Source organism: Triticum aestivum, chromosome 4A, assembly GCF_018294505.1.
Source record: "Triticum aestivum cultivar Chinese Spring chromosome 4A, IWGSC CS RefSeq v2.1, whole genome shotgun sequence".
NCBI lineage: Eukaryota > Viridiplantae > Streptophyta > Magnoliopsida > Poales > Poaceae > Triticum > Triticum aestivum.
Window position 1 is genome coordinate 703,841,412 of NC_057803.1, and position 27,758 is coordinate 703,869,169.

Here is a 27,758-nt window from a genome sequence, read left to right on the forward strand (position 1 = left end):
GAGCCAACGTGCAAATTCATTCGCATATTGGTTGTCTCCATATTGTGAGACCCACTCATCAGTGGGACATTCTTTTTTTCCCCAATCTCCAAGTCTCCAATGCATATCCAATTAGAACAACAACATTTAGTTAAACCCGAGCACGACAACGAGGGCTTGGATGACCACGAGCAGGATGGCAAGGATGATACCGTCGAGGCATCAAATCCGATAGTGACTTTGGTCCAAGGGTGCATCCTCACACAGCCGCCCACACCTGCTCACGTCGGAGCTTGCAACGCCAAGACCGCCCCCTGCCGTCGAGCTCCAGAACCACCATATCCATCGCGGCAGCTCCACAAAACAGCCACACCTCCATCTACACGGCCGGGGCTTTGCCCGGCGACGCACCTTATGCGCCTCAATACGGCCCATGGATCTGCACATGAAAGAGATCGGTGGCGGTGTCCAACGAATATGTACTTCATCACTGGATTACTTATATCATTGCAAGACCACTAGGTTTAACTTCAGACACTTTTTATTAGGTTAGAAATTTGATTATTTTTCTTGCTGTCGGTGAGGCTGCTTTTGACGTAAATAATGGCACATTGTCAAAAAATCTACTACATGTCAATTGACACAGCAATAGACATGTGTCCTTCAAGAATAAGCCTCTTGAACGATTAATTGTTAACAATGATTCTGTGGAGTGGTTTTGCGAGAATAATTAATAATTAGATCATCAATCAAGGAAATAATGCGGAACGGGTAGTGATATTGACCTGGAAGAAGCGAGTAAGGCATGGAGTACTCTTCATGCGGATGGCCAACCTTGAGTTTCTGGCCTCCTCCCACTTCACCACCTCACGATGGTTTATCGCCGGCCCTTGCCGCCGGGCCTGCTCCCCTTCATGGAACTCGCTACATGAACTGCTCTCATTCCCCAGCTTGAGCTCCTGTTCAACTCAAGTAGTTAGAGTGCATCCCCTACTAATTGAAAATAGTTTGTAGTTATAAGCGCCAAAGTTTATCTATGTTACCGATTTTTTGACCCAGAGTTTGATCTAATCCTGGCTCCGCCAATATGTGCACACTGAAAAGTGAAGTTGACACTTGACAAGAACCAAGTAGAGAAGATGGTTCTATATGTAGAAAGGATCACCGGTGACATACTGTTGACTAACTATCCACTCGCAAATTTTTGAAAAGCAATTACCCAGGGCTGAATACAGGATAACACTCCATTATTTTTTTGTAATTTGCACATTAGTTTTATCTTATGTCAAGCTTATAAACTTTAGCCAAATTTATATAAAAAATATCAACATCTACAATGCAAATAAACATAACATGGAAATATGTCATTGTGGATCTTTGTGAATGTTGATTTCTTTTTTATAAACTTCATTGAATCGTTATTATTGGGTGGGTAGGTAGGCACGGTGGAGGGGTCAGAATAATGACTTAGGCTGGTTGTAATGGGGAGTACCATATAGTAGTATCATATGCATGATACTACTATCATAAGTATCATAAGTTAATATCGTAAGTTGCCTTATTAATTTTCATGCATGACACAAAGTAGTACAACATTTAATATGATACAGTATCATGATATGATACCACACCCTCTCTTTCCTCATCTAATTGTGTGTCACATCATTTAAAAAATCTAGTTGACATGCATGATACCGCTTATGATACTCCCATTACAACTAGCTTCAACTGTGGCTAGTCTCACCGGGCGGAGGGAGTAATCTCTAGTTCCGCAAAAAGTAATTGTTTTCCTGCACGTCCATGCTGCACAATTTACGAAAGCAGGAGAGTTACTAGTGTTTTGTTTGCCGAAAACAAACCTGTTCTGCAGCTTAGTCTATCACGAATGCCATTGTTAATCCATCATGAACATTTTGACTTTACACCTAAAGGTGTGCTTATCCGCTAACACAAGCAGCCGCGGCACTCGCTCGGGGCGGACCGGCCCATTTTAGCCAACTTAGCGCAGCTGGCTGTCAGGGTTTCTACTGGTCTTAGAAACATTCTAGATTCTTCCATTTGGTTTTACTTCCCTGTTTTATTTTTTGGTTTATGTTTTTCTTTTCTTTTCAAATTTTTCCTTTTATTTTTCAAAAAAAATTCATAATATTGATTGTTTTTTGGAAATTTAAAAAATGTTCAGGATTCTCATAAAAAATTGAAATATAAAATGTATTTCGGAATTTTATAACATTCAGAAAATCGGGAAATGTTTGTGTTTTCAAAAGATGTTTTGGATTTTGAAAATTTCTTAAGGAAATTTTAGAAAATGTTCAAGATTTTAAATTTTAAATTCTATAATTTATCCAGAATTTAAAAGTATTTGAAAATTTGAAAAACAATTCTCAATCTAAAAAAATGGTCATGTTTTGTTTAATGGCTAGAGTGTGATTGCTATAGTACCTTGTTGATAGGCCAGCCCACTTGGTGATGCCCTATGCGATAGGCCAAGAACTTGACGTAAAGAGCGTCATATAGAGAGTCCCCCAAATCTGAGCTTCCAGTCCTATAGGCACCCTGCTGTTTGGGAGCCACAATTAGCCTAAGAGCAACTCTTAGCAGATTTGTCGTATCGGCTATCCTCACATTGTATATAGAGGCCACGGTTGCTATGCGCAAATACAGAGTCACCATGTATCAGCTTTTAAATCTTTTCATTTATTTTATTATTATTATTTTCTTAAAAAAATCATGGGCAATTGAAGCTTAGATTAGGCATATCGGATGCTTGAATAAAACATGATGAATCTAGGGAAACTATAATATTGACCAAAATCCCTATATTATCTAAAATACTAGGTGGCCAGCGCCGTCTAGTGATCGTGCTCGACGTCAACCTACTCCTACGCAAGCGAGATCCACCATCCAGGTGTAGGGGTCAGACTTACGAGCAGCAGTTGTCACTACTCCTCGCCAGTGAGTATTGGGTCGTACTCATGGATGATCCACGCCTCACTTGAACTTGGAGGGAGGTGAGATCGAGTATGACGTGGACGCCGTCTACGGCTCAAGCTTCGGCTGGGCCACCATGGGGAATGCATCGTTCACATAGACGATAAGGCTAGCTGGGCTGACGGGGACAACCTTCTCCTCCTCCTCCTTCTTCACCCAGGTGAGGGGTCTGGTTCCCAAGTAACTGCCAGATCCGCCACCGCGTGAGGAGGAGTCGACAACACAAGACGCGCTAGTCCGCTGCCACGTGTATCTCCGAAGATGCTCTACAGGTATCTCCGAAGGTGTTTGTTGAGTTGGCATAGATCGAGATTAGGATTTGTCACTTCGAGTATCGGAGAGGTATCTCTGGGCCCTCTCGGTAATACACATCATAAGCCTGCAAGCAAATGACTAAGGAGTTAGTTACGAGGTGATGTATTACGGAACGAGTAAAGAGACTTGCCGGTAATGAGATTGAACTAGGTATGAAGATACCGACTATCGAATCTCGGGAAAGTAACATACCGATGGACAAAGGGAATAACATATGTTGTCATAACGGTTCGACAGATAAAGATCTTCGTAGAATATGTGGGAGCCAATATGAGCATCCATGTTCCTCTATTGGTTATTGACCGGAGAGGTGTCTCGGTCATGTCTACATAGTTCTCGAACCCGTAGGGTCCGCACGCTTAACATTCGTTAACGATATAGTATTATATGAGTTATGTGATTTGGTGACTGAATGTTATTCGGAGTCCCGGATGTGATCACTGACATGACGAGGAGCCTCGAAATGGTCAAGAGGTAAATATTGATATATAGGACGATGGTATTCGGACATCGAAAGTGTTCCGGAGTGTATCGGGTATTTATCGGAGTACCGAAGGGGTTACCGGAACCCCCCCCCCCCGGGGGGGGGGGAGATATGGGCCATATGGGCCATGAGAGGGGAGCACACCAACCCACAAGGGGTGGCGCGCCCTTCTATGGCAGGAGGCCGAATTGGGAAGAGGAAGGAGGGGGTTCGCCCCCCCTCCTCCTTCCCTTTCTCTCTTCCCCCTTCCCTTTCTTCTCCGGTGAAAAAAGGCAGGGGGCGCCACTTGGGGAAACCCCAAGTAGGATTCGGATCCTACTTGGGGCGCCCCCTGGCTGCTCCCTCCCCCCCCCCCACCTATATATATGTGGGAGGGGGACGCCTAGCACACCCAAAACATTATCTTAGCCGTGTGCGGCGCCCCCCTTCACAGTTTACGCCTCCGGTCATAATGTCGTAGTGCTTAGGTGAAGCCCTGCGGAGATCACTTCACCGTCACCGTCACCATCACCACACCGTCACCGTCACCACACCGTCGTGCTGACGGAACTCATCTACTACCTCGACATCTTGCTGGATCAAGAAGGCGAGGGACGTCACCAAACTGAACGTGTGCAGAACTCGGAGGTGTCGTACGTTCGGTACTTGATCGGCGGATCGTGAAGAAAGTTTGACTACATCAACCGCGTTGTGAAACGCTTCCGCTTACGGTCTACGAGGGTACGTAGACACACTCTCCCCCTCATTGTTATACATCTCCTAGATAGATCTTGCGTGAGCGTAGGAAATTTTTTGAAATTGCATGCTACGTTCCCCAACACCTTCTAGTGATCGTGCTCAATGTCAATCTCCTCCTCCGCAGGCAAGATCCACAATCCAGGTGTAGGGGTCAGACTTACGAGCAGCAGTTGTCACTACTCCTTGCCAGTGAGTATTGAGTCGTACTCACGGATGATCCGCACGCCTCACTTGAACTTGGAGGGAGGTGAGATCGAGTATGACGTGGACCAGGTCTCTGGGCGCCGTCTACTCCTCAAGCTTCGGCTGCACGCCATGGGGATTGTGTCGTTCACACAGACGATAAGGCCGGCTGGCTGACGGGGACAACCTTCTCTTCCTCCTCCTTCTTCACCCGGATGAGGGGTCTGGTTCCCACACAACTACCAGATCCGCCACCGCGTGAGGAGGAGTCGACGACACAAGACGCGCTAGTCTGGTGCGGTGGCAGGAGCCGTCTGCTACCGGGGATAGTGCACCGTGGGGAGAGTTCGCCCCACGGATGTGCAACGTCTATGACGGGACATTCCGCTATGCCTCTGCGTTCTGACGTGGCGACATAGTCGCTAAGAGAGGAGGAGATGGGAGAGCGAGGGTGGTGGCTAGGGCTTTGGTGACAGGCCGCCTCGGCGGGCTTGTATAGCCAAGGATGAAGCTGTGTGCCCATCCGAACGTCCGCCTTGGGAATCATGGGGAGTGATGGACACCTATTTAATAGTCTGGTTGTTACTGGTCACACTGCCACAGTGGTCGGTGATTAATCTGAACTGGAGACGCGTGTACGGGCGACATGCTGATTTAAAGTTGGTAAATTTCCTCTTGCGCTAACGGTTGATTTATGGATTGCTCCATGATGGCCAGCCCTAGGCTCCAAATATGAAAGTTGTGAGGTCCTTTATGAAGTGAGCTCAATAAAATATGCAGATCGACAACCATGTGGCCACTCTGTTGGAGTGCCACTGGTGGAAAAACAGGCTTCCGTCCAGCCCCATAAGTCGCGAAGCTGTAGGAACCGCGACTAATGGGACCTTTAGTCGCGGTTCTGGAGGTGAACCGCGACCAAAGGCCTGGGCCCAGGGCGCTCGGTGGCCAGCTGGCGCACGTGAGGGTCTTTAGTCGCGGTTGGCCAGGACAACCGCGACTAAAGGCCTTCGGGCACCTTTAGTCACGGTTTGCTAGGCCAACCGCAACTAAAGCCCCTCCCCTATATATACCCATCCAGCAGCCAACACTTAGCCATTTGGAGCCATTCTCTTCACAAGTGGTTTGCCTGAATTTTTTGATATATTATTTGTATTTTTAACATTTTGAATTGAATTAGTTTTATTTTTCTGAATTTTTTGATATATTATTTGTATTTTTAACATTTTGAATTGAATTAGTTTTATTTTTCTTAATTTTTGATATATTATTTGTATTTTTAGAATTTTGAATTGAATTAGTTTTATTTTTCTGAATTTTTTGCCCAACCGCGACTAAAGGTGGTTGCGCGCGGGAACGAAAAACCCGCCAAAAAAGTCCTTTAGTCGCGGGTCGCCTCCCCAACCGCGACTAAAGGTTACCCTTTAGTCGCGGGTCGCCTCCCCAACCGCGACTAAAGGTTACCCTTTAGTCGCGGGTCGCCTCCCCAACCGCGACTAAAGGGGGGGGGCTATAAATACAACCGCCCGACCCGTCGCCTCCATTTCTCCGCTCGTTCTCTGCCGCGCCGAAGGCCTGCCGCCCTCGCCCTCGACGCCGCCCGCCGTCGACCTCGCCCTCGACGCCGCCCGTCGTCGCCCGCGCCCTCGACGCCGCCCGCCGTCGCCCGCCGCCCCCTCTCGCCCACGTACGGCGCCCGCCGCCCCCTTTCGCCCTAGTACGCCGCCCGCCGGCCTCCCTCGCCCACCGCGCCGCCTCGCTGCCCTCAACGCCGGCGGCCGGCCTCGCCGCCCTCAACGCCGGCGTTGATCGAGAGAGAGAGAGAGAGAGCAGAGAGAGAGCAGAGAGAGAGAAAGAGCAGAGAGCAGAGAGAAAGAGCGATGATCGAGAGAGAGAGAGAGAGAGAGAGCAGAGAGAGAGAGAGAGAGAGAATTTTTTAACTAGTTAATTAACAAAAAAAACGGTAAAATTTGATAATTAACAAAAACGGTAAATAACTTAGTTTAACAAAAACGGTAAAATCCTAAACCTGTGGCGGCCTTTAGTCGCGGTTGGCCAGAAGAACCGCGACTAAAGGTCCTCCGCCCCGACGGCCGCCTGGCGCCCACGTGGACGGGCCGTTAGTCGCGGTTCTTAAGCAGCCGCGACTAAAGGTGGGGGGCTTTAGTCGCGCTTATTTGGTCGCGGTTGCGCAACCGCGACTAATGGCAGTTGCGAACCGCGACCAAAGGCCTTTTTTCCACCAGTGTGCTTTTCTTGTCCAAATCACCATATTGGCAGTTATTATGGCGATGGGGACCATATGAAGACTCTCCTAGAGTTACTTCAAGAGTATCTCCAACAAATGATGAAATAACATAGTTGAGCCAAAAAAACTGTCATTTAGGGTACTTTGGGCAAAAAATGTTGCTCAAATAGATGCCATATTTGCAAATGGTGATGAATTTTTTTTCCAGCCAAATTTTTTGGTTCCAATACATGCATATTTGCAGCGCCCCTACTATTGCAGCAAAAGTTGAGTGACATGCGCCAAGCCAGAACCACCCACGGAAGTTTCCCCAATTGCAACCCGTGACGCTCGCCGCCAACACCGGCGTCGATTCTGGATGTCCCACGCCCAACCGCTGCCCCTTAGGCCGCCACTAGCCATCCTAACGCCTCGCCGACGATTGTCATCCCTATCTTCATCTACCCCTATGCCACATCACTGTCTGCTGCTCGCGACAACCACTGCCTTGTTGCCACCCAAATCTGGCCGCCCCCATCGCCCCGCCGTTACCGGATCCACCCCTGATATGTTGATTCCTACTATATTTAATCATAGAACTTAATCTTGAGGCCCCGAAGTCCACTTCTTTTGCTTCTTCTTGATGATATTGTATTCATCGCTAGAACTCGATGATCTTGATATATATCTTGATGCCGATGGTATTCATTATAAATCCGTTCAATCTCCAATCTTCAATGCATATCTTTATCTTATGGGTTTCGTCCTTCAGTTCATCCAATATCCTTCATACATTGCATATGGAGCCTCCCCTCCAATCCATCTCAATGAAAGCATTATTTCATAGGCATTGTCATTAATTACCAAAACCACACAAGGGGACTACATGAAAGGTTTTTTTTTTTACTAAATGTCAAATACATTTTATTGTAAAGCGTGACATTTTTCAATGTCACAACATTTTCGTACACTTGATAACATTTTATACCTTTTGCTGTTCACAATACACTTTTTTTTCTATACACGTTTAACATTTTTCAATATTTATGAAAAAAATTGAAATAAATATATTGCTAATATTTTAAAATGCAAAGAAAAGTGAAAATAAAGCAAAAATGATAACAATAATGTAAAGTAAAATGGAAGGAAAAAACTAAAAAACATGCATGTTGTCAAAATGGCTATGGCACGTGGTTACTAGGCCGGCCCATTACCGTCCCCTCTAGGCGAGCCGTGCTAGGACTCGCTGCGGCAGCACATAGCAGGGCCCTCCCCGGTTTGGGTGGCAGACCAATCCTACTGGGTTCTTGTGGCTCGTGTCTGGGCCTAGCCTAAAAAAAGATGATGTTGTTTCAGCCCGTGGATATCACCTATTTTTTCTCTTCATTGTCTCAATAAACAAAACGTATTTTTTCTTGAAAATTGTGTCAACAAGCTTATCACTCAGACTATTTATTATTTTGCGGGTTTATAACTCGAATTCTTACTCGTGAGGCTGCAGTAGTTCATCAAGCTTCCCGTATTTGTTGATTAGATGAGATTCATCCGCAGCAGCAACATCATGAAAGTTTTCTACTCCTCAGAGATACTCTTGTTTGAGTGGTTCATCACACGGACGCCCCGGTGTCGATTCCGGAGACCCCACGCCCAACCGCCGCCCCTTCGGCCGCCACTAGCCATCCTAGCGCCCCTCCGCCGATTGTCATCCCTATTTTCATCTACCCCTGTGCCGCATCATCGTCGGCCACTCGCAACAACCACTGCCTTGTTGCCGCCCATATCTGGCTGCCCCATTGCTCCGCCGTTACCGGATCCACCCCTGGTCTAGTACCTGAACTCAGATGGGCAGGTTCCAGCGCCACAGGTAGATCTAGCCATCGGAGCTATGCTCAGTTCCTAGGTTCAGTTTTTTTTTAGTGTTAGGCTCGCAAAAGGCATAATCACGGTCCCAGAAATACATGATATATTACGTAGTATATATAGCACAAATTGACTTGGCGGCATGTCACGTGACCATCTGTTGCAACGATACTGCCCATCTACTCCCTCCGTCCCAAAATAATAAGTGTCTCAACTTTGTACTAGCTCTGGTACTAAAGTCAACACACTTATTTTGGGACGGAGGGAATACAAAACTGCACGGTGCACGTGGAAACCTCGCGCATGACAAAGGACACAGTGAATGGGCGAAAGAAGCCTGCGGCTGTTCCAAGCACCAAGCAACAGCTCTCTTTTTTTTAGGGAACACCAAGCAACAGTTTCGTGGAGAAAATGAACAATCAGTGCTCTGCATGACTGAAGGCGAGCTTCCGGTCGAGTAATAATATTAAGCCATGAGAAGGAATCTAATAGGTCAAACCAAGAAACCCACGCACGGGGTTCGCGTGTTGTTCCTTCACTGTTTCCTGCATGTTTTTTTGTTTTCCTTCTGTGGTTTTCCGCTCCTGTTTTTTTTTTTCAAACTTTTGCCGGTTTTGAGTGGTTTTTTCTGTTTTTTTTTTGGTTCCTTTTTCCTTTAATTTTTTTCATTTATTTTCTTTCCTTTTTTGTTTGCTATATAAAAAGGTTCACCACATAGTTACAAAACGTTTTTCATTGTATATTATGAAAAATGTTCGGGATTGACTATTCGTCATCCTGGGCAAGGAATAGTTATGTTCCGTAAATTTTGTCTTATTTCATACGGGAAAAGAGAAGTAAGAAAATATATAATCACCATAAAAACAATTATGTTTCGTCAAATTACAAACATAAATATATAGTGTAAAATATACATAAAATACATTTTTTTCGGTCTTATGGCCTATGCTTTTGTTTTCTTTTCCCAAATTTTACGTACTGAATCAACATGAATGTGCAAAAAACAGACAGACGGCCACGGTTATTCCATCAGAGGTCCATTAAGGTTCATCCACGGAAATGTTTGGGAGCCTGGTAGAATCCCCAGGACTGCTGCATTTCTTCTTATACATCTTCCGGTTCCGGGGGAGGCAAGCAAGCAAATTCTTTCTAGTGGTAGACAGATGCTAAAGCTGCTTACGGACAGCTGAAAAAGCACGGCGACAACGTGGGTCCATCACATGGCGTTGATCATCCGCTTCATCTCCGCAGTCCTCCGCGGGTCAGGGTCCGCAATGGCCCGCTCCGTCAGCACGTGCTTGATCCGGCACATCGATCTCCTCACCTGAAACAAACAAACAAACAAACAAACAATAGCGGGGCGAGTCAGGTGCTGCCGCCGAAGGAACAGAAAAGATGACCTGGAAATAAAACGGCACTGATGTGCGCGCGCTCGTAAGAAACTTTCAAGTCCTGTTGTTAACTCTTGGAGAAAACAAAATGGGGGCCGCGGTACCCTATGAAAGCAGGCCATATCTCCATACTGAAAAGATCACAAACAACATACTGTTGACTAACTGTTTACTCGCTATTTTTCCTGAAAATCATCTACCCAGCGCTAAACAAGGTCCTAACAGAAAAGATGCCTCGAACAAAAAAAAATGCTCATGACAAGAAAGACAGAGTCACGTCGACACTTGACAAGAACCACATGGAGGAAATGCTAGCCTAAAGCAGGTCATAGACCCAGATTGAAAAAATCATGAACAAGATATTGTTGACTAACTCTTCACCCATTATGTCTTGAAAAGCAAGCACCCAGTGCTCAACGCAAAATAACACTAACAAGTGACCAAGCTGCACCAACATTTTGAACACTACCAATGATGCACCCTATGAAGCAGGTCATATCTCCATACTGAAAAGATCACAAACACACTGTTGACTAACTGTTTACTTACTATTTCCTGAAAATCATGTACTTGATCCGGTGGAGGAGGTGCCTTGAACAAAAAAATGTGCTCATGACAAGAACCACATGGAGGAGGCGTTAGCCTATAAAGCAGGTCATAGATATTGTTGACTAACTCTTCACCCATTATGTCTTGAAAAGCAAACACCCAGTGCTCAACACAAAATAACATTAACAAGTGACCAAGCTGCACCAACGTTTAACACTACCAATGATGCAAAAGAGGTACTTCTGTGCTCCAGTTTATCACGAAGGCCAATGTTTGGGAGCAAAAAACACTAGGTGCAGACTACACGGCTTCTTTGGTTACACAGTTTGGTTGTCTGAACCAAGGATATTCAAGGACAATAAAGTTAAATGGAGACTCAAAAAGACAGCGATGGAGTAACTTAACAGGACCTGTAGAATAACCAATGGTATCTCTGACTTTCAATCCATCATGAAACTAGAGCCATCAAATTGTAGTTCTATTAACTAGCAAAAAATGTGCAAGTATCATAAATATGTGAGTAGATAGAGATGATAGCAGGGGTTCCGAAATACAACAACTTGACTTGCAGTGGGCATAGCTTGCCATCCACACAGGTGGAATGAGCAAAACAAAAAAGTATGTTACAATTATTTGATTAAATATGCAGTAAATTTTCAACACTATGAACCAAAATAGGGACTGAGAACCACAATATGCAGTAACAAATGTTCAACACTATGACCAAGACACCCGTGATTGCATTAAATTTCGTCCAATTCTGCAAAAATGAATTGTTTTCCACTATGTCCATGCAGCTTAATTTACAAAACAGGCAATATAAAAAAAAATACTCGGTTTGCCGCAAAAATAGCAATTCTGTTGTAGTTTAGTGCCCATTGTTTCTGCACACTACACAGTATCTTTGATGACAAGGTTTGGTAATCAGAACCAATGATATTAGAGGACAGTAAAGTTGATGAAGATTCGAGAACACGGCACAACTTGACAGGGCCAGTAGAATAGGCAATGTGACTTTTAATCCATCATGAAACTAGAGCCAATTGCAGTTCTATTAACTACTTAAAAAAGTGCAAGTATGACAAATATTTGATTAAAAAGGGAGATCAGAGGTTCAGAAATACACCAGTTTTATTTGGGAGTGGGCACAGCTTGCCATCCACAGAGAGAGTGAGCAAACATCTTACAAGAAGTATGATACAATTATTTGATGAAATTAAAAAAAAATTGTTTGACGAATATGCAGTAAGAAGCAGCTAAGTGCTTGAGGAATGAACGGCGTTAGCCTGCGGCAGCAGATATACCTTGGAAATGCGCTCCGGGTTTGGGAAGCGCATGCTCTCTGAAGCCAGCATCTGGCGTTGAGACATGAGCATGTTCTTCTCCTTTAGCAGGACATACCACAGCTTATGAAGGTCGTCCCAAGACTTGAGGCGTAATTCAGAAGCCTTCCAACCACGACCTACCAATTAATGTATACAGTAGATTTGTAATTTGCAAATTAATTATAATCATTTTAGGCTGAACCATATGGATGTGAAGGAGGGATGTCACGGTTACTGTAGCTTGCGTGACATCCCTTGAGGATGTTAGAGGATCCGGTTGCTGATGAGGATGTGCTCTAGAAGCATTCGCGTGAACCAAGGAATGTGTAGCGCCTGCCCATCGATGATCCGCGAACGGCGAACCCCACCTGGCCTGACTCTACATGGGATGGAAAAGTTGGGGGCGAGCGGGAGGGAGGGAGGAACGTACCGTAGTGGGGAGCGGGCTGGTCGTCCTCGGTGCTCCGCTCGACCTCGAACAACTCCTCGAGGGGGTTCTGCGCCTTCCTCGCCAGCGACGTCGAGGCGGCGGCGGCGCCCTCGGGCGCGGCGGTGGAGAAGAGCCGCCTCGCGAGCACCCTCGACATGGAGAGCATCGCGGCGGAGCCGGATCGAGGGATCGGGCGGGCGGCGGCGGCGGCGGCGGCGGCAGCGAGAGGACGCAGTGGAGGGAGTGAGGGGGAAGGGAACGACGGGAAGAGCGTTTGCCCGCTAACACCGTAGCTGGGCTGGGCCGGGCCACTTGAAACTCAGTGCGAGAGGCGATCTCCTATTTTAAAATAAATAAATAATGATAAAACTTCTGAAAACCACCATGAATATATTTCTTATAAAAACACAACGAGCCACTATTGCACATGGAATAATAAAGGTGAACCGTTTTTCAAGAGAGGATGACCATTTTTTGTATGCACGATGAACGTTTCTTCAAAAAACACGATGACTGCACTCCTCATAGACAATGACAAAAGAAAAATTAAATCGCTACGAACAATTGCGACAACCACTATGCATATATAAATTTAAAATACACGACGAACCAAAATAAGAAGCCGTGAGAAAGGGGAATAATAAGAAAGGAACAATGAAATAAGGAAATAAATGAGAAAAGGAAAGGGTCATCTATTCAAGATTAGAAAGAAAAAAAAATCAAGTGATTAGAAGTGTTCCAACATTTTACAGCAATGCACTGGTGTCAGGAATGCTCTTATGTTATGGGACAGACGGGGTACATGTTTAAAGGAGTTTCTTTTTATCAGTTTTGCCACTAAAAATATTCAAGCAATTGTAAAAACAGATAGAAACAAAAACAAAAAACATGATAAAAGACATAAAAAATAAAGAGGGAAAGAAAAAAAGGGTGAAAGTAATTGAAAACGATAAAAAAGATACATAAAAGAAGAAAAGGAAAGGAAAATGAATAATTAAAGAAAAACAGAAATTTGAAATTGGAATACAAACGTGAACAAAGCTACAACCCTCAGCAGCTAGATCTTGTAATAAGCGAGGTAATAGTGTTTGCGGATTGAGAAGTTGGGTTTGCGGATTGGGAAGAAGGGTTTAGATGCGAAGAGAGGGATTTTGGTAGGACTTGGTGAAGGAAATGTGTGCGTCTGCCCTAGGCGCAGTGCTGGGTTTTTTTATATTTTGCTTTTGTAATAAAACACATTTTTTTTCTTTAAATCGGCAGCGCCATGTATGGTTGGGCTCTTTAGTTGTGAGCTTCGATCAATAAAGCTTGGCATTTCTTAAAATAAAATGAAATTATATGCATGAGTTTTTTCCCCAAGTGGTAGCTTTATCTCCAACACTTGGGCTTGACGTGTTGTTGCTGCTGCTGCTTTGATGTACAAATAGAAGCCGATTTCAACCACAGCCTAGTACCCCTCCAAAAAAAAAAACAGGGAACAGAAAACTCATCTTCTAGCTTTGGAAGTTTACATGTAATAGGCAGGGAACAGGGTAATTCTCTACCATGGTTCTGCTCATTGAAAAGCCATCCAGAATTGCAAACCAAACCATCTAACGGAGCATCAGTCAAAATTTCTCGCTGCCAAACTTTTGGGAGCGCTATCCTAACTCTTACGGAAAGCGGGATACGGTTTTACATTGATCAGGGGATTACAAGGCGTGTGCCAGGAGGGCCGTTCAATGTCGCAGCGATGCGCCTCGGGATTTCAAGATCTCACACCATCTTGGTGTTTTCGACAGCCGAAATGCAAACAGAGGGTGCTCAGTCCCTACCCCTTCCTCTGCTCCTGCCCCCTCCCCTACCCCTACTCATACCCCTGCCCCTGCCTCTGCCACCGCCCCTACCCCCACCTCTGCCTCCAAATTCACTTCCGCCCCCAAACCCGCCTCCGAAATCGCCACCACCTCCGCCTCCTCTACCGCACCCGCCCCCGCCCCTCCTACCACGATCGCCTCCGCCACCCCTGCCACGACCACCCCCGCCTCCTCTGCCTCCTCGCCCGCCGAATAAATAGAACTCGGCTTTGTTCTGCTTCAGCCCCAGGGACTGCACGCTTCTCCTCTTGTAGTCTTTCTGCTCTTCTTCGCTGTGCTCGTCTTCTTCGGCGCGCCTTCTTGAGCTCCTAGGGTTGAAGGAGATCTCACGCGAGCCACCGGGCCCGTACTTCACCTTGTCGAGCGCACGCGAGTTCTGCTTCCTTTCCAGCGCGGCTACCCTGTCCCCAATGGGCACAGCTTCCTCGTTGCCAAGGGAGACGCTGTTCAAAAATGCCTCGGCATGGCGTCCATCCTTCACTTCATACAACCTGTAAGATTTTCGCATTAGCATCTTTCTGGTGAGCAAGAAGAATTCAGCAAATAAGAGTATATGACAGACAGTACAGCCAATTTAGTTGCCATGGATTCATACATACATTCTGGATACTCTGAGGTAATCTAAAATTGACACTCCCAGAAGCTTTCCGCAAAAAGAAAAGTTCACAGTAACCAAAATGAGATGAGATCTCACCTTATACGCTTTGAATTATGCGTGTCATTGTCACTGTCAGACTCCGCTGACGCATCAGATGAACCAGCATCTTGTTCTTCTTCGTCTTCACTAACACTCTCGAAATGTTCCTCGATTAGATGAGGTTCCTTTGTAGCCAGTTGAGGATGGATTGCTTGAAATTCTTTTGAATTTACATCAATTTCATAATCCTGAAATAAGATCGATGAATTAGAAAATCACACATGATTACCAATTTAGGAACAATTAGCTTAAAATGTGATTTGTAGTTAAAAAGCACAGACAGGACATGATTCATGCTGTGGAGCACTGGGCACTGTAAACAGGGTTATGATAATGTACTGCTTTTAGCTTCTTTTCTTAAACCATGTATTGGTTTTAGCTGAACCTCTCTTCTACACTCAGTTTCTCATACAGAGTACAGTGGATGAGAAACAATTGCGTGCAGAATACACAAATCCAAGGATATTATGTTATCAACAATGCTAGCATGCATACAGATCTACAAGCTTTCAGTTCCAAATGAAACAGTGACATAGCTGAAGAAGCATCAAGACAGTACAAGATCAGGAAAACATCAAGGTACAAACATGAAATGCATAATAGAGTTGACCTGATAAATTTTGTCACGGCTTAGAATTACCACAAAAATATCACATTATCAGGGTACCATGAAAGGATGTAGTAGCAACAAAAGATCTGACATCTACATTGCCTAAGAAAAGAGTAATTTCTTTAAGATATACACACTACCACACGTTTAAGAATTTGTTCTGCAGAATTACACTTTTTCTGCAAAGATTGCAGACAGCCATACTAGATCTGATGGGATTAGGCTCTTTGACACGCTTGTAAGAAAATGGTATTTTGGCCAAAAAAAAGCAAGTGATATTGTCATGGTTTTGAAAGAGAACATTTGGGTATGAGAAATTTGATTCAAAAATGAAGTTGGAAACTGGAATGCATACCTTATTTTCAAACATTTTTTGGAAACGCTTATCAGTCAACAATGACTTTTTCATATCTAGTTTCATTTGCTTCTTCCTGATGCTTGATTTACTAGCATTCTCCCCATCAGCATCTATTTCCTCTTCCGCTGTCCGTATATCGTCCAAAAGTTGCCGGTTAGCCTTTGGTATTTTAACAACTTGCTGCACGAGTAAATTAATATTGGCACTCATTAGGTATGGTAAGGATCACACACTGACAGATGCCAGATGTAATACATACACTGAACAGATGAGCAAACATTACCGTTATACGAGATTTCGTTAGGTCTGCTAGTTTCTTGGCCTTCATAGCATTTTGAAGAGTCTCATAATCAGCAATATGAAGTTTAGCCCGTTGCTGGAGAAAAATACAGATCCTAGTAAATAGCATTTATGAAGTGTTCTTTTCTTCAATCCATCCACCGACAACAAATAGATATAGGAAGTCCACATTTATGTTAAACTATGTTGTCAGACTTATATATAGAAACTATTTTTACAAAGACAAACTGTGTACAGAATAAAATGTCTTCATGTTGGAATTCAGGTGGGTAGTTGACAGCAACCCTACCTGAACTGTTCAAGTAAATTGCAGTACCATGAATATATGAACAGAAAGGTACCTTCTTATATAGATCGTAGCGTATCACGTATCCATGTAAATGTGCTCTGACAGCATCACTGTTTTTGTACTCAGAGAGACCCAATCGTTCCATCTCTTCTTCAGTCAAAAACTTGTAATCATCATACAATGTGTTTTCTTGTTTCTCTTCCATCTCCTCCTGTTTGAGTATATACGACACAAGGAAATGTCAAGGCAAGGTTTACTACACTAGCCACAAAACTAATGGGAAGAATTCGCTCACAGTTAAGTTATCAAGATGTGAGCACCACTTTGGAGCAGGGCCAAGTGCAGGAATGAAGTGGGCAGGTATCTGGCTGTTGTCCAGGGCTAATAGCATTAAACCACTATTCGGGAAGATGCAAACATCATTGATAGATCCATTATCAGGTTCGATGCTAGTCATGTTGTTTCCCTAAAAAGAAAATAGTGAGATGAGTTCATCATCATCTAACAAAGAAGTCAATGCCACCCATGAAAAAATGAGGTCTGATACTTTTCAGAGAAGGATGGAACTCACTGTATTAGGATCCCAAACTCTCACTATATGCTTATCAGCAGTTATCAGTTTAGGTTCGGAAGAATTAAGTGTCTGGTGCCACTTGATATTCAAAATTGGACTGCCATACCTGCAATAAATAAAGAACACCTGTTACATGCTTAGTGAAGAGTACAATAATCTAACAAAAGAATGATCAGCTATTTAGGATTTAGTCGAGCTTGATATCCCTCTGTATAAAGCCTATTCTGATCTGGAGTTGCAGGATTCCAATGAACACAGAATACACATTTAGAAGGCATAGAGGTGTATTTATATCAGTTCCAAGTGGTACTGTTCTGTATGACCGGGAATAACATGATATTATAGAAATATAAGGTCCCATTTGGAATGAAGGATCACAGGGGAATCTCGTCAGAAACCCAACATGTAGTGATATGGATGCTTTCTTTCCTTCAATCCGACAAATTCACACATTCCTAACGGAATCTAAAGAAAAAAATGTTTGAAACTGATCTTGCATAACAAGCAAAATAATCTCTTCCCATAATAAAAATATACAGATCTTACATGTGATCCTTGACTCGCAGAGGCAAAGACATGCGTATATCATATATAGATACCTGCAGGAAATCCAAACGCATCAAACAAATTGAATATCATAATTTTTAGAAATTAGATTATCAGCATTATTAGTTTGTTAGACAGGATGATCCTTTCATCCAGCCAATGAGTACACAACAAAATCAGCAGTCATCACATGACTTCGGGGAAAAAAAGAGGCTACCAAGCCACAATTACCTTTAAACTAGTAGAAAGATAATCAATGACAGATCATATTTTTTGAAATAAAAGATATGAAGTAGTCACTCCGTCCGGAAATACTTGTCGGAAAAATGGATGTATCCAGAACTAAATACGTCTAGATACATCCATTTCTCCGACAAGTATTTCCAGATGGAGGGAGTAGCTATCAGAAGCAAGTGCACAATTTGAACAGATATTACACATGTTTAGCACAGAAACCTAAGACAATGAAGTAAAACTACATGAATCATTCTAGAAATAGAAATAATGCCAAATTTTCTATGCATTGCAAATCAATGAGATCACTGCTTGTTGGTTCTGACTGGATAATGTCAGATGGAATAATAAAAACTTTAAATGTTTCCTGCAGTGAATATCAAATAATAAGAACATAGCAGATGATGAATCGAACCTTTCCTATGCTGCTCCCTACTGCCAGAAGGTACCCTTGATTTTCATCGAACTGCAAAGACGTGACCTCCTGCAGTTTTGAAGCATAAGAATCACCAATATAATGTCAAAAAGTTGCAGTATTAGTGTATTATTAGTAGCAAGTTGCTGATAAGGCACAATAAGATACCTGGTCAACATCTTCTGAAGAAGAAGCTGTATTAATTCTGCCAACAGAAGACTTCCTCCTCATATCAAAGCATTCAACCGCACCGTCCTCACCACCACAAGCAACAAGCCCATGTAATATACTGGGAGTACCACCGAAAACAATGATAGGTTAATAATACTCAATAAGAATTTCACTCCAAAGACACGAGTCCATAGAAAAGAACTACCTCCGTGTAACCACATTTATTGCTGGAGATTGGGAAGAAAGGGATGCGAGGAACCTTCCCTGCAAAACTTACAATTTTAAAATGTGTGCATGTTTATTCTAGAAAGACTGGAAGCATAACAAAAAAAAGGCATCATTGCGGCTCTATGCACAGTGGCTTTATATTCACAATAACCTGCTTATACTTATTTAATATTAGTTGTGTACTAGCAGTGTCACGTAAATTATGTGAGAGACTACGGATGACCAAATAACTCTATATTCATGAATAATCAAGGACTCAAATCTGACCTGCTCTAAGTTGATTCTATACAGATCTGATGACGAAGCAGCACATAGCAAGTCGCAAGACCAGCAATCATAGGCCAAGTCCCTTCCCATTCTGTCAATATGGATAATATCAAAGTATGTAAATTTAATATTAGGACAAGCAAGGACTATATACAAACTCCTCATTGGCAAGGTATCACTGGCTGTTATCATCCAACACAGAACTTCTCTGTTCAAACCAAACAACACATACTTACAAAACTATTGGTGGATAAACCTTGACGAGCTCAAGTCAAAGACAACAGGCAAAAACTTACAAATGGAGGGAGTACTAGTAGTAGCATACAGCAAACAATATGTTGTAGCTAAAAATGATATATAACAGGGCAAACTATGTATATATATCAGAAAAGCAATGAAATGAAAACCAAAGAAATATTAGATGACAGGACAAACTAACCTTGGAATTCTCACGCTATAATGGCTTCCGTACTTCGCATGCAAGCATACAGAACGATCAGCACACAAGAACGCAAGTTTTGAGTAGTCATCACCAAGGACCTGAAGAAAGATACAATCTAGTTTGTTACGTCGAAAACATTAAAGCAGCTCAATAACGCGTGACCTGTGTTTTCCAGAATAGAACATTAAAGAAGGCTGCCCAGCAGTAGAGAAGACATATTGCTTGACTATATTAAACTATAAGTACCTCGAAATCAATAATTTCTGAGATCATGTGCCTCTCAAACTTCATCGACAATTCCTTCAACTCAAAGACTTTCATTTGTGGGGGGTAAATACCTGAAAAATACGAGGCGTGAGAATTACATATGGACAATTTCTAAAGCTACAAGTTACAAAGAGTGAACTACATATGGAAAATTTCCTTAGCACCTTATGACTAGCACGACGATCCAGAGCTGGAATCGCTTTGTGTTCTTAGAAGCAAACAAATTAAACTCTTCAGACCCACGACCCACACCAGCAAGTCCTATATTTCAACCTCGGTTCGCTCTGCTGGGCTAACTCCTCCAGGTGAAGAGAGGACCAAAGCTCAATTGCAGATGGTGGGTTGGGTGCTGAAGGCATGTCGCATAAATAAAGATGCCCACACACAATCTATGTTGAGTTGAGTTGGCAAACTAATTTCTTCAACGTTTGTTAGGTTAACATGGCACTCTATTTATCAATGATCTCCCTTCCTTCTGAATTACTACATTACTTGAGCGGGGGTTTTTTTCATATCACGGCAGCACAGACACAGACCGGAGACAACGAGTGCTTTGGTTGCGTATATATATACCTGAGGCGATGACATAGTGGCCGTCGGGGGTGACCTTGATCCTGGTGGTGGCGGTCTCGAACCTGAGGTCATGGATGAGCTCCAGCCGCCGCTGGTACTCTGGAAGCAGGCAAGCAAGCAAGCAGCAACGGCACCATGAGTGAATCAGTAAAAAAAAAAAAGCAGAGAAACAAAGTGAAGAGGGGAAATTTCTGATGTCGGGGCGGTGGCTTGCCTGCGTCCTTGCGGAGGGAGCGCTTCTTCTTGGCGAGGACCCAGGGGGCGACGTAGTTCTTGCCGGTGACGGAGTAGAGCTTGACGCCGTTGATGGAGGTGGACTTGAGCGTCCCCACCCCGCCTCCGCCGCCGCCCTTGGCGGCCATGCCCTCGAGCGCGCGCGCCTGGTCGTCGACGGCGGGAAGTGGGTGGGGTATGGGGAGGCTTGCAGGGGGCGGGGGTGCTGGAGGAAGAAGACTGCGCGACGGAGAGGGGGTGGCGGCGACGGCAGGAGAGCGAGCTGTGAGGAGGAGGATTGGGGGGTGGGGGGGTGATGGGCTGGGCCTAGGGTTTAGGTGCGGTTGCGGCGGCTGGAGGCGCAAATTTCCGAGAGCGCTCGCTGGCTCGGCTCGGCTCTCTGTCGGCTCGCTGGGCCTAGGGTTTCGCTCCTTCTCTACCTATGCTGTTTTTTGTTTTTCCTTTTCTTTTCTTTTCTTTTTTCTCGTCCCCTCAAAAAAATTGATTTTCTCAAATGGTGAGTGTCATATCTGTGACACGAAGAAATCACATTTTTTTAATTAAAACTAAAGTCACCATCCGAAAAGAAAAAACAAACCCAAAAAAAAACTGAAGCTTGTCACACGAAAAGAAAGTTGTCATGTTTGATACTATAAAAGTTATCATCCTCGTGTCACTAAACTTGCTATCAAAAAGGTTCGGAATTGCGAACCAACCTGTGGTTGGATGGTTAGTGTACAGTGGTATCCTCAGCACACCAGGGTTCAAGTTCTCGTACTCGCACTTATCCTGAATTTATTTCAGGATTTCCGGTGATGCGTGTTCAGTGGAAGGAGACGTTCCCGTCGACTACGAGGCGCCTACAGTGACTTCGTAAACTCTCGGGATGGTATGTCAGCTCAGTCTTTCGGAGGTGCTCATAAGGGTACGGTGTGCGTTTGTGCGTTCATAGAGTTGAGTGTATGCGCGTATAAATGAGCATTTGTGTGTACTGTGTTAAAAAACATTTGGAGTTGCCATGTGTTCGTACCACATGTGTGACCATTAGCAGTACAACAGGGTAGATACCATGTGTTGCTGTGGGGCGGGGCCCGGGAGCTGGGCTCGTGTATTCACAATAGCAGCGCCGGTTATAAAGCTAGCGCTACTGCTATGTAGCTAGTTGTAGCACGGAACCAGCGCTACTACTAATGTTCACCTGCAGCGCTGTGTTTTACAATGCGCTACTGCTAAGTAGTCGTGGCACGATCCACTTACCTCGCGCCACTATTAAGTGTTTGCCTATAGGTTTTTCCTAGTGGTGATATGCTCAACCAAATCATTTTGAAGTCGAACGTGAGTTGTCAATCACTCATTTCTTGATGAAAATGGGTGAAGTATGCAAACGTTGCCGCTCCATACTTGGGTTCAACATTTTCACCCTGGAAATTCCACCCTTGGTTGAAGAGGTTGTCATCATGCTCATTATCTACGATCATCTCATGCATGATCACACAAACAGTCATCACCTCTGACATTTTGTAAGTGCTCCATGTTCTAGCAGGGTGCCGAACAATAGCCCATCTAGATTAGAGCACACCAAAAGCACGCTCCACATCCTTTCTAGCATTCTCTTGTGCTTGTGCAAACCTAGCGCTCTTCTCTCCTACCGGCTTAGAGATTGTCTTCACAATAGTTGACCACTTAGGATTTATACCATCAGCTAGATAGTATCCCCTTTTGAATTGGTGGCCATTGACCTCAAAGTTGAGCTCTGTGGAGTTTCTTTCTGAATGCCTTGCAAACTCCAGAGACTGCTGAAGTGCGTTGATGTCATTGTGGAACCTGCCATGCTGAAAAAAGAGTGGCAAATCAAGAAATCTTGTGATGCCACAGCTTCAAACATGATCATGCAAGCTTTAACATGCCCCTTATATTGCCATGCCAAGCAAATGGACAGTTCTTCCACGCCCAATGCATACGATCTATGCTACCAAGTATTCCTGAAAAGCATCTCGATTCATTGATCGACAACAGCCGAGTTGTATCCGCAACATTTGGTTCTCTCAGGCCATCTCCAGCCGTTGGCACCCCCAAGAATATCACCGAACCAAAAAAGTTGGTGTATTGGGGGTCATCTGGCGAAATCCGGCAAAATAAAGAGGGCATCTTCCCAGTCACACCCCACCCCAAGCAAAAGTTTGTGAGGAGAATAATTAAGTGGGCCAAGAAAAAGGACATGTGGTGAGACACGATTCGCTGAAACTTCCGCCGGCGCCCCCAAGAGACCCCCAGCTGTAAGTGCATCTAGTGCCACCCCTAGTTGGTTTTGGAGTATTGACGACAAAGTTGGTTGAGGGACTAATGCATTTGTGAGAATTGCAGGATAACGCAGGTAGTGTCCCTCATTGATTCGGTTTACCTACCGGAGATGACCCCTAAAAATGTATGAAGATATTGACGACAATGGTGGTATGTGAAGATATTCACATTGAAGACTATGACATGAGAAGACAATGAGTGAAGACTATGGAGCGCGAAGACTGTGTTGTTTCGTTGTTTCCTTTTCTTCTTTGTTGAGTCATAGGAACCACCATACTGTTAAGTGGGGTCCAAGTGAACAAAGTCAGATTCACTGAAGTGATGCTCAACCCAAATCCTATGTCTTCGAGCGAAGACAATGAGAGCAAATCTTATCCAGAGCTGGATGAGTCAGCTTTGCTTGTAGCCCAAGTAAAGTTGTCGTGTGTGTTTGAAATCTGACCGTTGGAACACGTGTCAGTTCCTTAGTGACCCAGGGTCATTTCGGACATATCAGGTCGGGTTGCCTTGTGGCTATAAATAGCCCACCCCCTACACCATAAATTGGTGGCTGCTCAGAGTAAGTTTACGGCTTTTGTCATTTGAGAGCAACCCACCTCGAAGCCTTTGAGAGAGAGAAATCCTTGCGAGGACAAAGCCGAAACACCTAGAGTGTAAGGGCATATTTATCCCCAAGATGTTTTGGTGATTGATGACAATGCTTGTGCGGACTAATCGTGTGCGTTTAGTTCTTTCAGAGATTCATCCATTGGCACGAGACGATTTCCTCCCCTCGGTGTTGTATTCAAGACGGTGTAGCTCCTTCGTTTCGTTGTTGGTGGACTAGTTTCGTAGGAGTCACCGTACTATCAAGAGGGGATCCGCTTTGGTAAGACTTGGGTGGAATCACACGTACACATCCTTATCACACCCGTCGTCTTTCCTTCCGCCTCTCTGGAGCTGCCATTTTCCCCTTGCTATGCTTTGCTCTGCCCCAGCGGTAGTACCGCGACCCTCAGCGGTAGCACCGCCGAAGCTCCCCAGCGGTAGTACCGCTCTCAGAGCGGTAGTACCGCTCTCCGAAGGGTAGTACCGCTTGGGGTTTTCGGCCGTAGTACCGCTGTGCGTCTGGGCTACTACCGCCTCGATTCTCGAACGAAGTTTTTCGTGTCGGGTTTTGCGGCACTAAGGGCGGTAGTAGGAGCGGTAGTACCGCCCTAAGAGGTAGTACCGCCCTTCCCTAGCAGTAGTACCGCCCTGGGGTCAGGGCCCTGGTAGTGCGGCAGTACCGCTGGGTTGAGCGGTAGTATCGCTCTTCCCTAGCGGTAGTACCGCTCTGTGCGGGGCTGGTCAGTGGGATAACGGTTGGATTGTTCCCCCCACTATATAAAGGGGTCTTCTTCCCCAAAGTTGACTCACCTCTTTCCCCCAAAGCTCCATTGCTCCAAGCTCCATTTTCGCCCGATCTCTCTCCCTAGCCAATCAAACTTGTTGATTTGCTCGGGATTGGTTGAGAAGTCCCAGATCTACACTTCCACCAAGAGAAATTTGATTCCCCCCACTTATCCCTAGCGAATCTTGTTACTCTTGGGTGTTGAGCACCCTAGACGGTTGAGGTCACCTCGAAGCCATACTCCATTGTGGTGAAGCTTCGTGGTGTTGTTGGGAGCCTCCAAGTGTTGTGGAGATAGCCCCAATCTTGTTTGTAAAGGTCCGGTTACCGCCTTCAAGGGCTCCAATAGTGGAATCACGGCATCTCGCATTGTGTGAGGGCGTGAGGAGATTACGGTGGCCCTAGTGGCTTCTTGGGGAGCATTGTGCCTCCACACCGCTCTAACGGAGACGTACTTCCCCTTAAAAGGAAGGAACTTCGGTAACACATCCTCGTCTCCACCGGCTCCACTCTTGGTTATCTTGTCCCTTTACTTTTGCAAGCTTACTTGAGTTATATCCATTGCTTGCTTGTGTGCTTATTGTCTTTGCATCATATAGGTTGTCCACGTAGTTGCACATCTAGACAACCTATTTCATTGCAAGGTTTAAATTGTTAAAGAAAAGTCTAAAAATTGTTAGTTGCCAATTCACCCCCCCTCTAGTCAACCATATCGATCCTTTCAATTGGTATCAGAGCCTCGTCTCTTTATTAAGGACTTTGCCATCCGAAGAGTATGGTTGACACCCACGACGGTGCGGAGGAGCACTCCGGTGTGAATCCCATCTCATCCACGGCCGAAGGGGGAGCCTTGGTCTCTCGTGAGGAATTCAATGTGGCTTTAGACACATTGAAAACCTCCATGACGGCCGAGGTTAAAAGCATGTTTTCTGATTTCTTAGACGGACTTAAACTATCAACCTCGCCGATGAAAGTGGGTGATCCCACTAACAAGGTGACGGATGCTACCTCCGACAAGGGGGAAGCTAACAGTGAAAAGAGTCCATCTACTAGTGGTAGAAATGGAACCCCCAGTGTATAGAGGACCGATCCCCTCTACTCATTTGAATCATGCCGGTCCTCCTCCTAAATATGTGAAAAATGAAGATTTTGACTCTTGGGTTTATCGCTTCAAGCGTCACTTAAAACATGTGAACACTAACCTTTGGAGAATTATTGAAGAAGGTTTCTATCCTCATGATCCAAGCAACTTCACCCCTCGAGAAGAAGTGGACAATCAATTCAATGAGAGTGCTCTCTTCATCATCCAAGATGCAATCCTTCCCGAAGATCTCCCTCATCTTCGACCTCATGTCATGGCTAAAGAAGCATGGAAATGTGTTGAGTCTCTCTATCAAGGAAGTGCTAGCATTCAACGCTCCAACTATGAAGTGGTGCAAGATGAAGCCGATGATTTTGCAATGAAAGAGGATGAAGAACCTCGTGAGCTCTTTCGAAGAGTGACCAAACTCGCGGTCGCACTCCGAGATCATGGGATCAAGGACATGGATGACAACTGGATCAAGCGCAAGTTTCTCAAGGCCATGATGCCCTACAACAAGGCCATGTCCTCCGTCATTCGCCAAAGACCGGACTTCCACTCCATGACCTCTGGTGAAGTGTTGGATGAGTTTGTTGCAATGAGCATCTTGGACAAGACCGCCGATAATGCGGTGCTCCGTTCTCAAAGGGCAAAGAAGCCCAATCTTGCCTTGAAGGCCAAGGTTAGTGTGGAAGAAGAAGAAGAGGAAGATGAGGAGAGCAACCCCGAGGACACGAAGTATGATTATCATGAGCACATGGCTCTTGCCTCAAGAAAGTTTTGGAGTAAGAAGAATACAAGACCCAACTTCAACAAGAACAACTCAAGTGGCCTCAAGGGGAAGCAACGAGTTAGAACTTGTTTCAACTGTGGCAATGTTAGCCATTTCGTTGCGGATTGTCCCTACGAGAAGCGGGAAGACAATGGTGGCAAGTTCATCCGAAAAGACAAAGCCAAGTCCTTCCCCAACAAGAACAACTTCACCAAGAAGACTCCTTCTCGTGGGTTGGTGGTTCAAGAAGAATACCGTGAGGATGATGATGATGATGAAGATGGTGAAACAATGGCCATGGCATCCGTTGCCATTGTCACAACTCCCCGGGTGTCTCTCTTTGATGCACCTAACGAGAACATCACCGCCAAGTGCCTCATGGCTAAGGCCACCAACAAGGTAACCCCCAACATCAAAACCACCATTATTCCTAACCCTCCTTCAACGGATGACTTTGATAATGGTAAGGGGTCTAATGAGGAGATCAATGAATTTGAGTCCTTCAAGAGTAAGCTCAAGGGCAAATCCAAGAAGCACTTTGTTGCTCTCTTGGAACAACTTGGTGAAGCCAATGACATGATCGAGGCTCATGAAGAAACCATCTCTAAGATGGAAAGTCATAGTCGTGACTATGCCAATGAGATATCGGATCTCTCTAATGCTCTTGAGGAATAGCGTGGGCATCGTTTGGCTCTTGAGGAGTCACACAATGATGGTCATGCTAAACTAAAGAAAGATCTTGATCATGCTCTTGTTGTGTCTCGTGTTCTAGCTTCCGAGAAGGCTAAACTTGGGGTTGATCATGTTAGACTCACGGAGGAGTTTGATGTACTTGACAAGGCCCACAAGGTCTTGAAAGGTGCTCGTGCCACCCTCAAGGAGTCTCATGCTCAACTCCAAGTTAAGCTAACCAAGGAAAAGGCCACATCTCCTCACATGGTCTTAATTGATAATGCAAATGCTACTAACCCATGTTGTGAGCATGTGCATCTTTTGGAGGAGAATGCCAAGTTGAAGGAACAACTCGAGAAAGGTCTTGTGTCATGCATACAAGGCGACAAGAACCTAAATGACCTTTTGAGCAATCAAAAGGAAGTTGTGGGCAAGGAGGGAGTTGGTTTCTCATCCAAGTCCAAGAACAAGAAGAAGAACAAGGAGAAGAAGAGCAAGACCAATCGACCTCCTCCGCTCAAGCAAACCTTTGTGAAGGAGGGAGAAGGTGCTCCTAAAGAGAAGAAGAACAATGGGAAGAGTGGTGATGCCAAAGAGCACAAAGCCATCTCTCCCAACAAAGCCGGCGACTTTAACCCCTCTTATGTGTTGTGCTGTGCTAGTGATGGGCATTTTTATGCTAAATTTGTTGGTTCTCCTTATGAGTACATTGAATGGTCTATTTGGGTTCCTAAGACCCTTGTTACTAACATCAAAGGACCCATTACTCAATGGGTACCTAAAACCAAGCATTGATCTCTTGTAGGTGTTTGCTTCCGGTGGGGGATCATGGTTGCTCGATAGTGGAGCAACAAATCATATGACTGGGAGCAAGGACTTGGTGGTGGACGTGCACAAGATCCCATCTATGCCCACCAATGTCGAATGGGGTGATGCCTCACATTCTAAGGTATTGGGTCTTGGCAAGGTTGTCATTTCTCATGATCTAACGACCGAGAAAGTCATGCTTGTTGAGTCTCTTGCGTTCAATTTACTTTCCGTTCGTCAACTC

The 27,758-nt window shown here is 44.8% G+C and overlaps 2 protein-coding genes across 2 annotated transcripts; both read right to left on the reverse strand.

The window, feature by feature from the left end:
• Positions 1 to 9,611: 9,611 nt before the first annotated feature.
• LOC123088245 (39S ribosomal protein L47, mitochondrial) lies at positions 9,612 to 12,772 on the reverse strand. The gene is made up of 3 exons (XM_044510441.1): positions 12,470 to 12,772; positions 12,019 to 12,176; positions 9,612 to 10,098 (listed from the first exon to the last, which is right to left on the reverse strand). The coding sequence occupies exons 1-3, from the start codon at positions 12,633 to 12,635 to the stop codon at positions 9,991 to 9,993; spliced, it is 432 nt and encodes a 143-aa protein (XP_044366376.1). The 5' UTR covers positions 12,636 to 12,772; the 3' UTR covers positions 9,612 to 9,990.
• Positions 12,773 to 13,944: 1,172 nt separating this feature from the next.
• Positions 13,945 to 20,818, reverse strand: LOC123088246 (nucleolar protein 10). The gene is made up of 16 exons (XM_044510442.1): positions 20,511 to 20,818; positions 20,297 to 20,395; positions 19,703 to 19,794; positions 19,454 to 19,554; positions 19,015 to 19,105; positions 18,725 to 18,783; positions 18,517 to 18,637; positions 18,349 to 18,417; positions 17,700 to 17,752; positions 17,151 to 17,259; positions 16,875 to 17,045; positions 16,632 to 16,790; positions 16,274 to 16,366; positions 15,988 to 16,170; positions 15,020 to 15,210; positions 13,945 to 14,816 (listed from the first exon to the last, which is right to left on the reverse strand). Exons 1-16 carry the CDS (start codon positions 20,656 to 20,658, stop codon positions 14,273 to 14,275), a joined length of 2,283 nt encoding a protein of 760 aa, XP_044366377.1. The 5' UTR covers positions 20,659 to 20,818; the 3' UTR covers positions 13,945 to 14,272.
• Between the last annotated feature and the right edge of the window lie 6,940 nt (positions 20,819 to 27,758).

Excerpts from the sequence above, each read along its gene's own strand:
- LOC123088245 (XM_044510441.1), bottom strand. The coding sequence starts at position 12,635 with ATGCTCTCCATGTCGAGGGTGCTCGCGAGGCGGCTCTTCTCCACCGCC. Across the intron at positions 12,177-12,469 it reads CCAGCCCGCTCCCCACTACG|GTCGTGGTTGGAAGGCTTCT; the intron begins GTACGTTCCTCC and ends ATTAATTGGTAG. Across the intron at positions 10,099-12,018 it reads ACCCGGAGCGCATTTCCAAG|GTGAGGAGATCGATGTGCCG; the intron begins GTATATCTGCTG and ends TGTTTGTTTCAG.
- LOC123088246 (XM_044510442.1), bottom strand. The coding sequence starts at position 20,658 with ATGGCCGCCAAGGGCGGCGGCGGAGGCGGGGTGGGGACGCTCAAGTCC. Across the intron at positions 17,753-18,348 it reads TAGGGAGCAGCATAGGAAAG|GTATCTATATATGATATACG; the intron begins GTTCGATTCATC and ends GATTTCCTGCAG. Across the intron at positions 15,211-15,987 it reads AAAAAATGTTTGAAAATAAG|GATTATGAAATTGATGTAAA; the intron begins GTATGCATTCCA and ends ATCTTATTTCAG.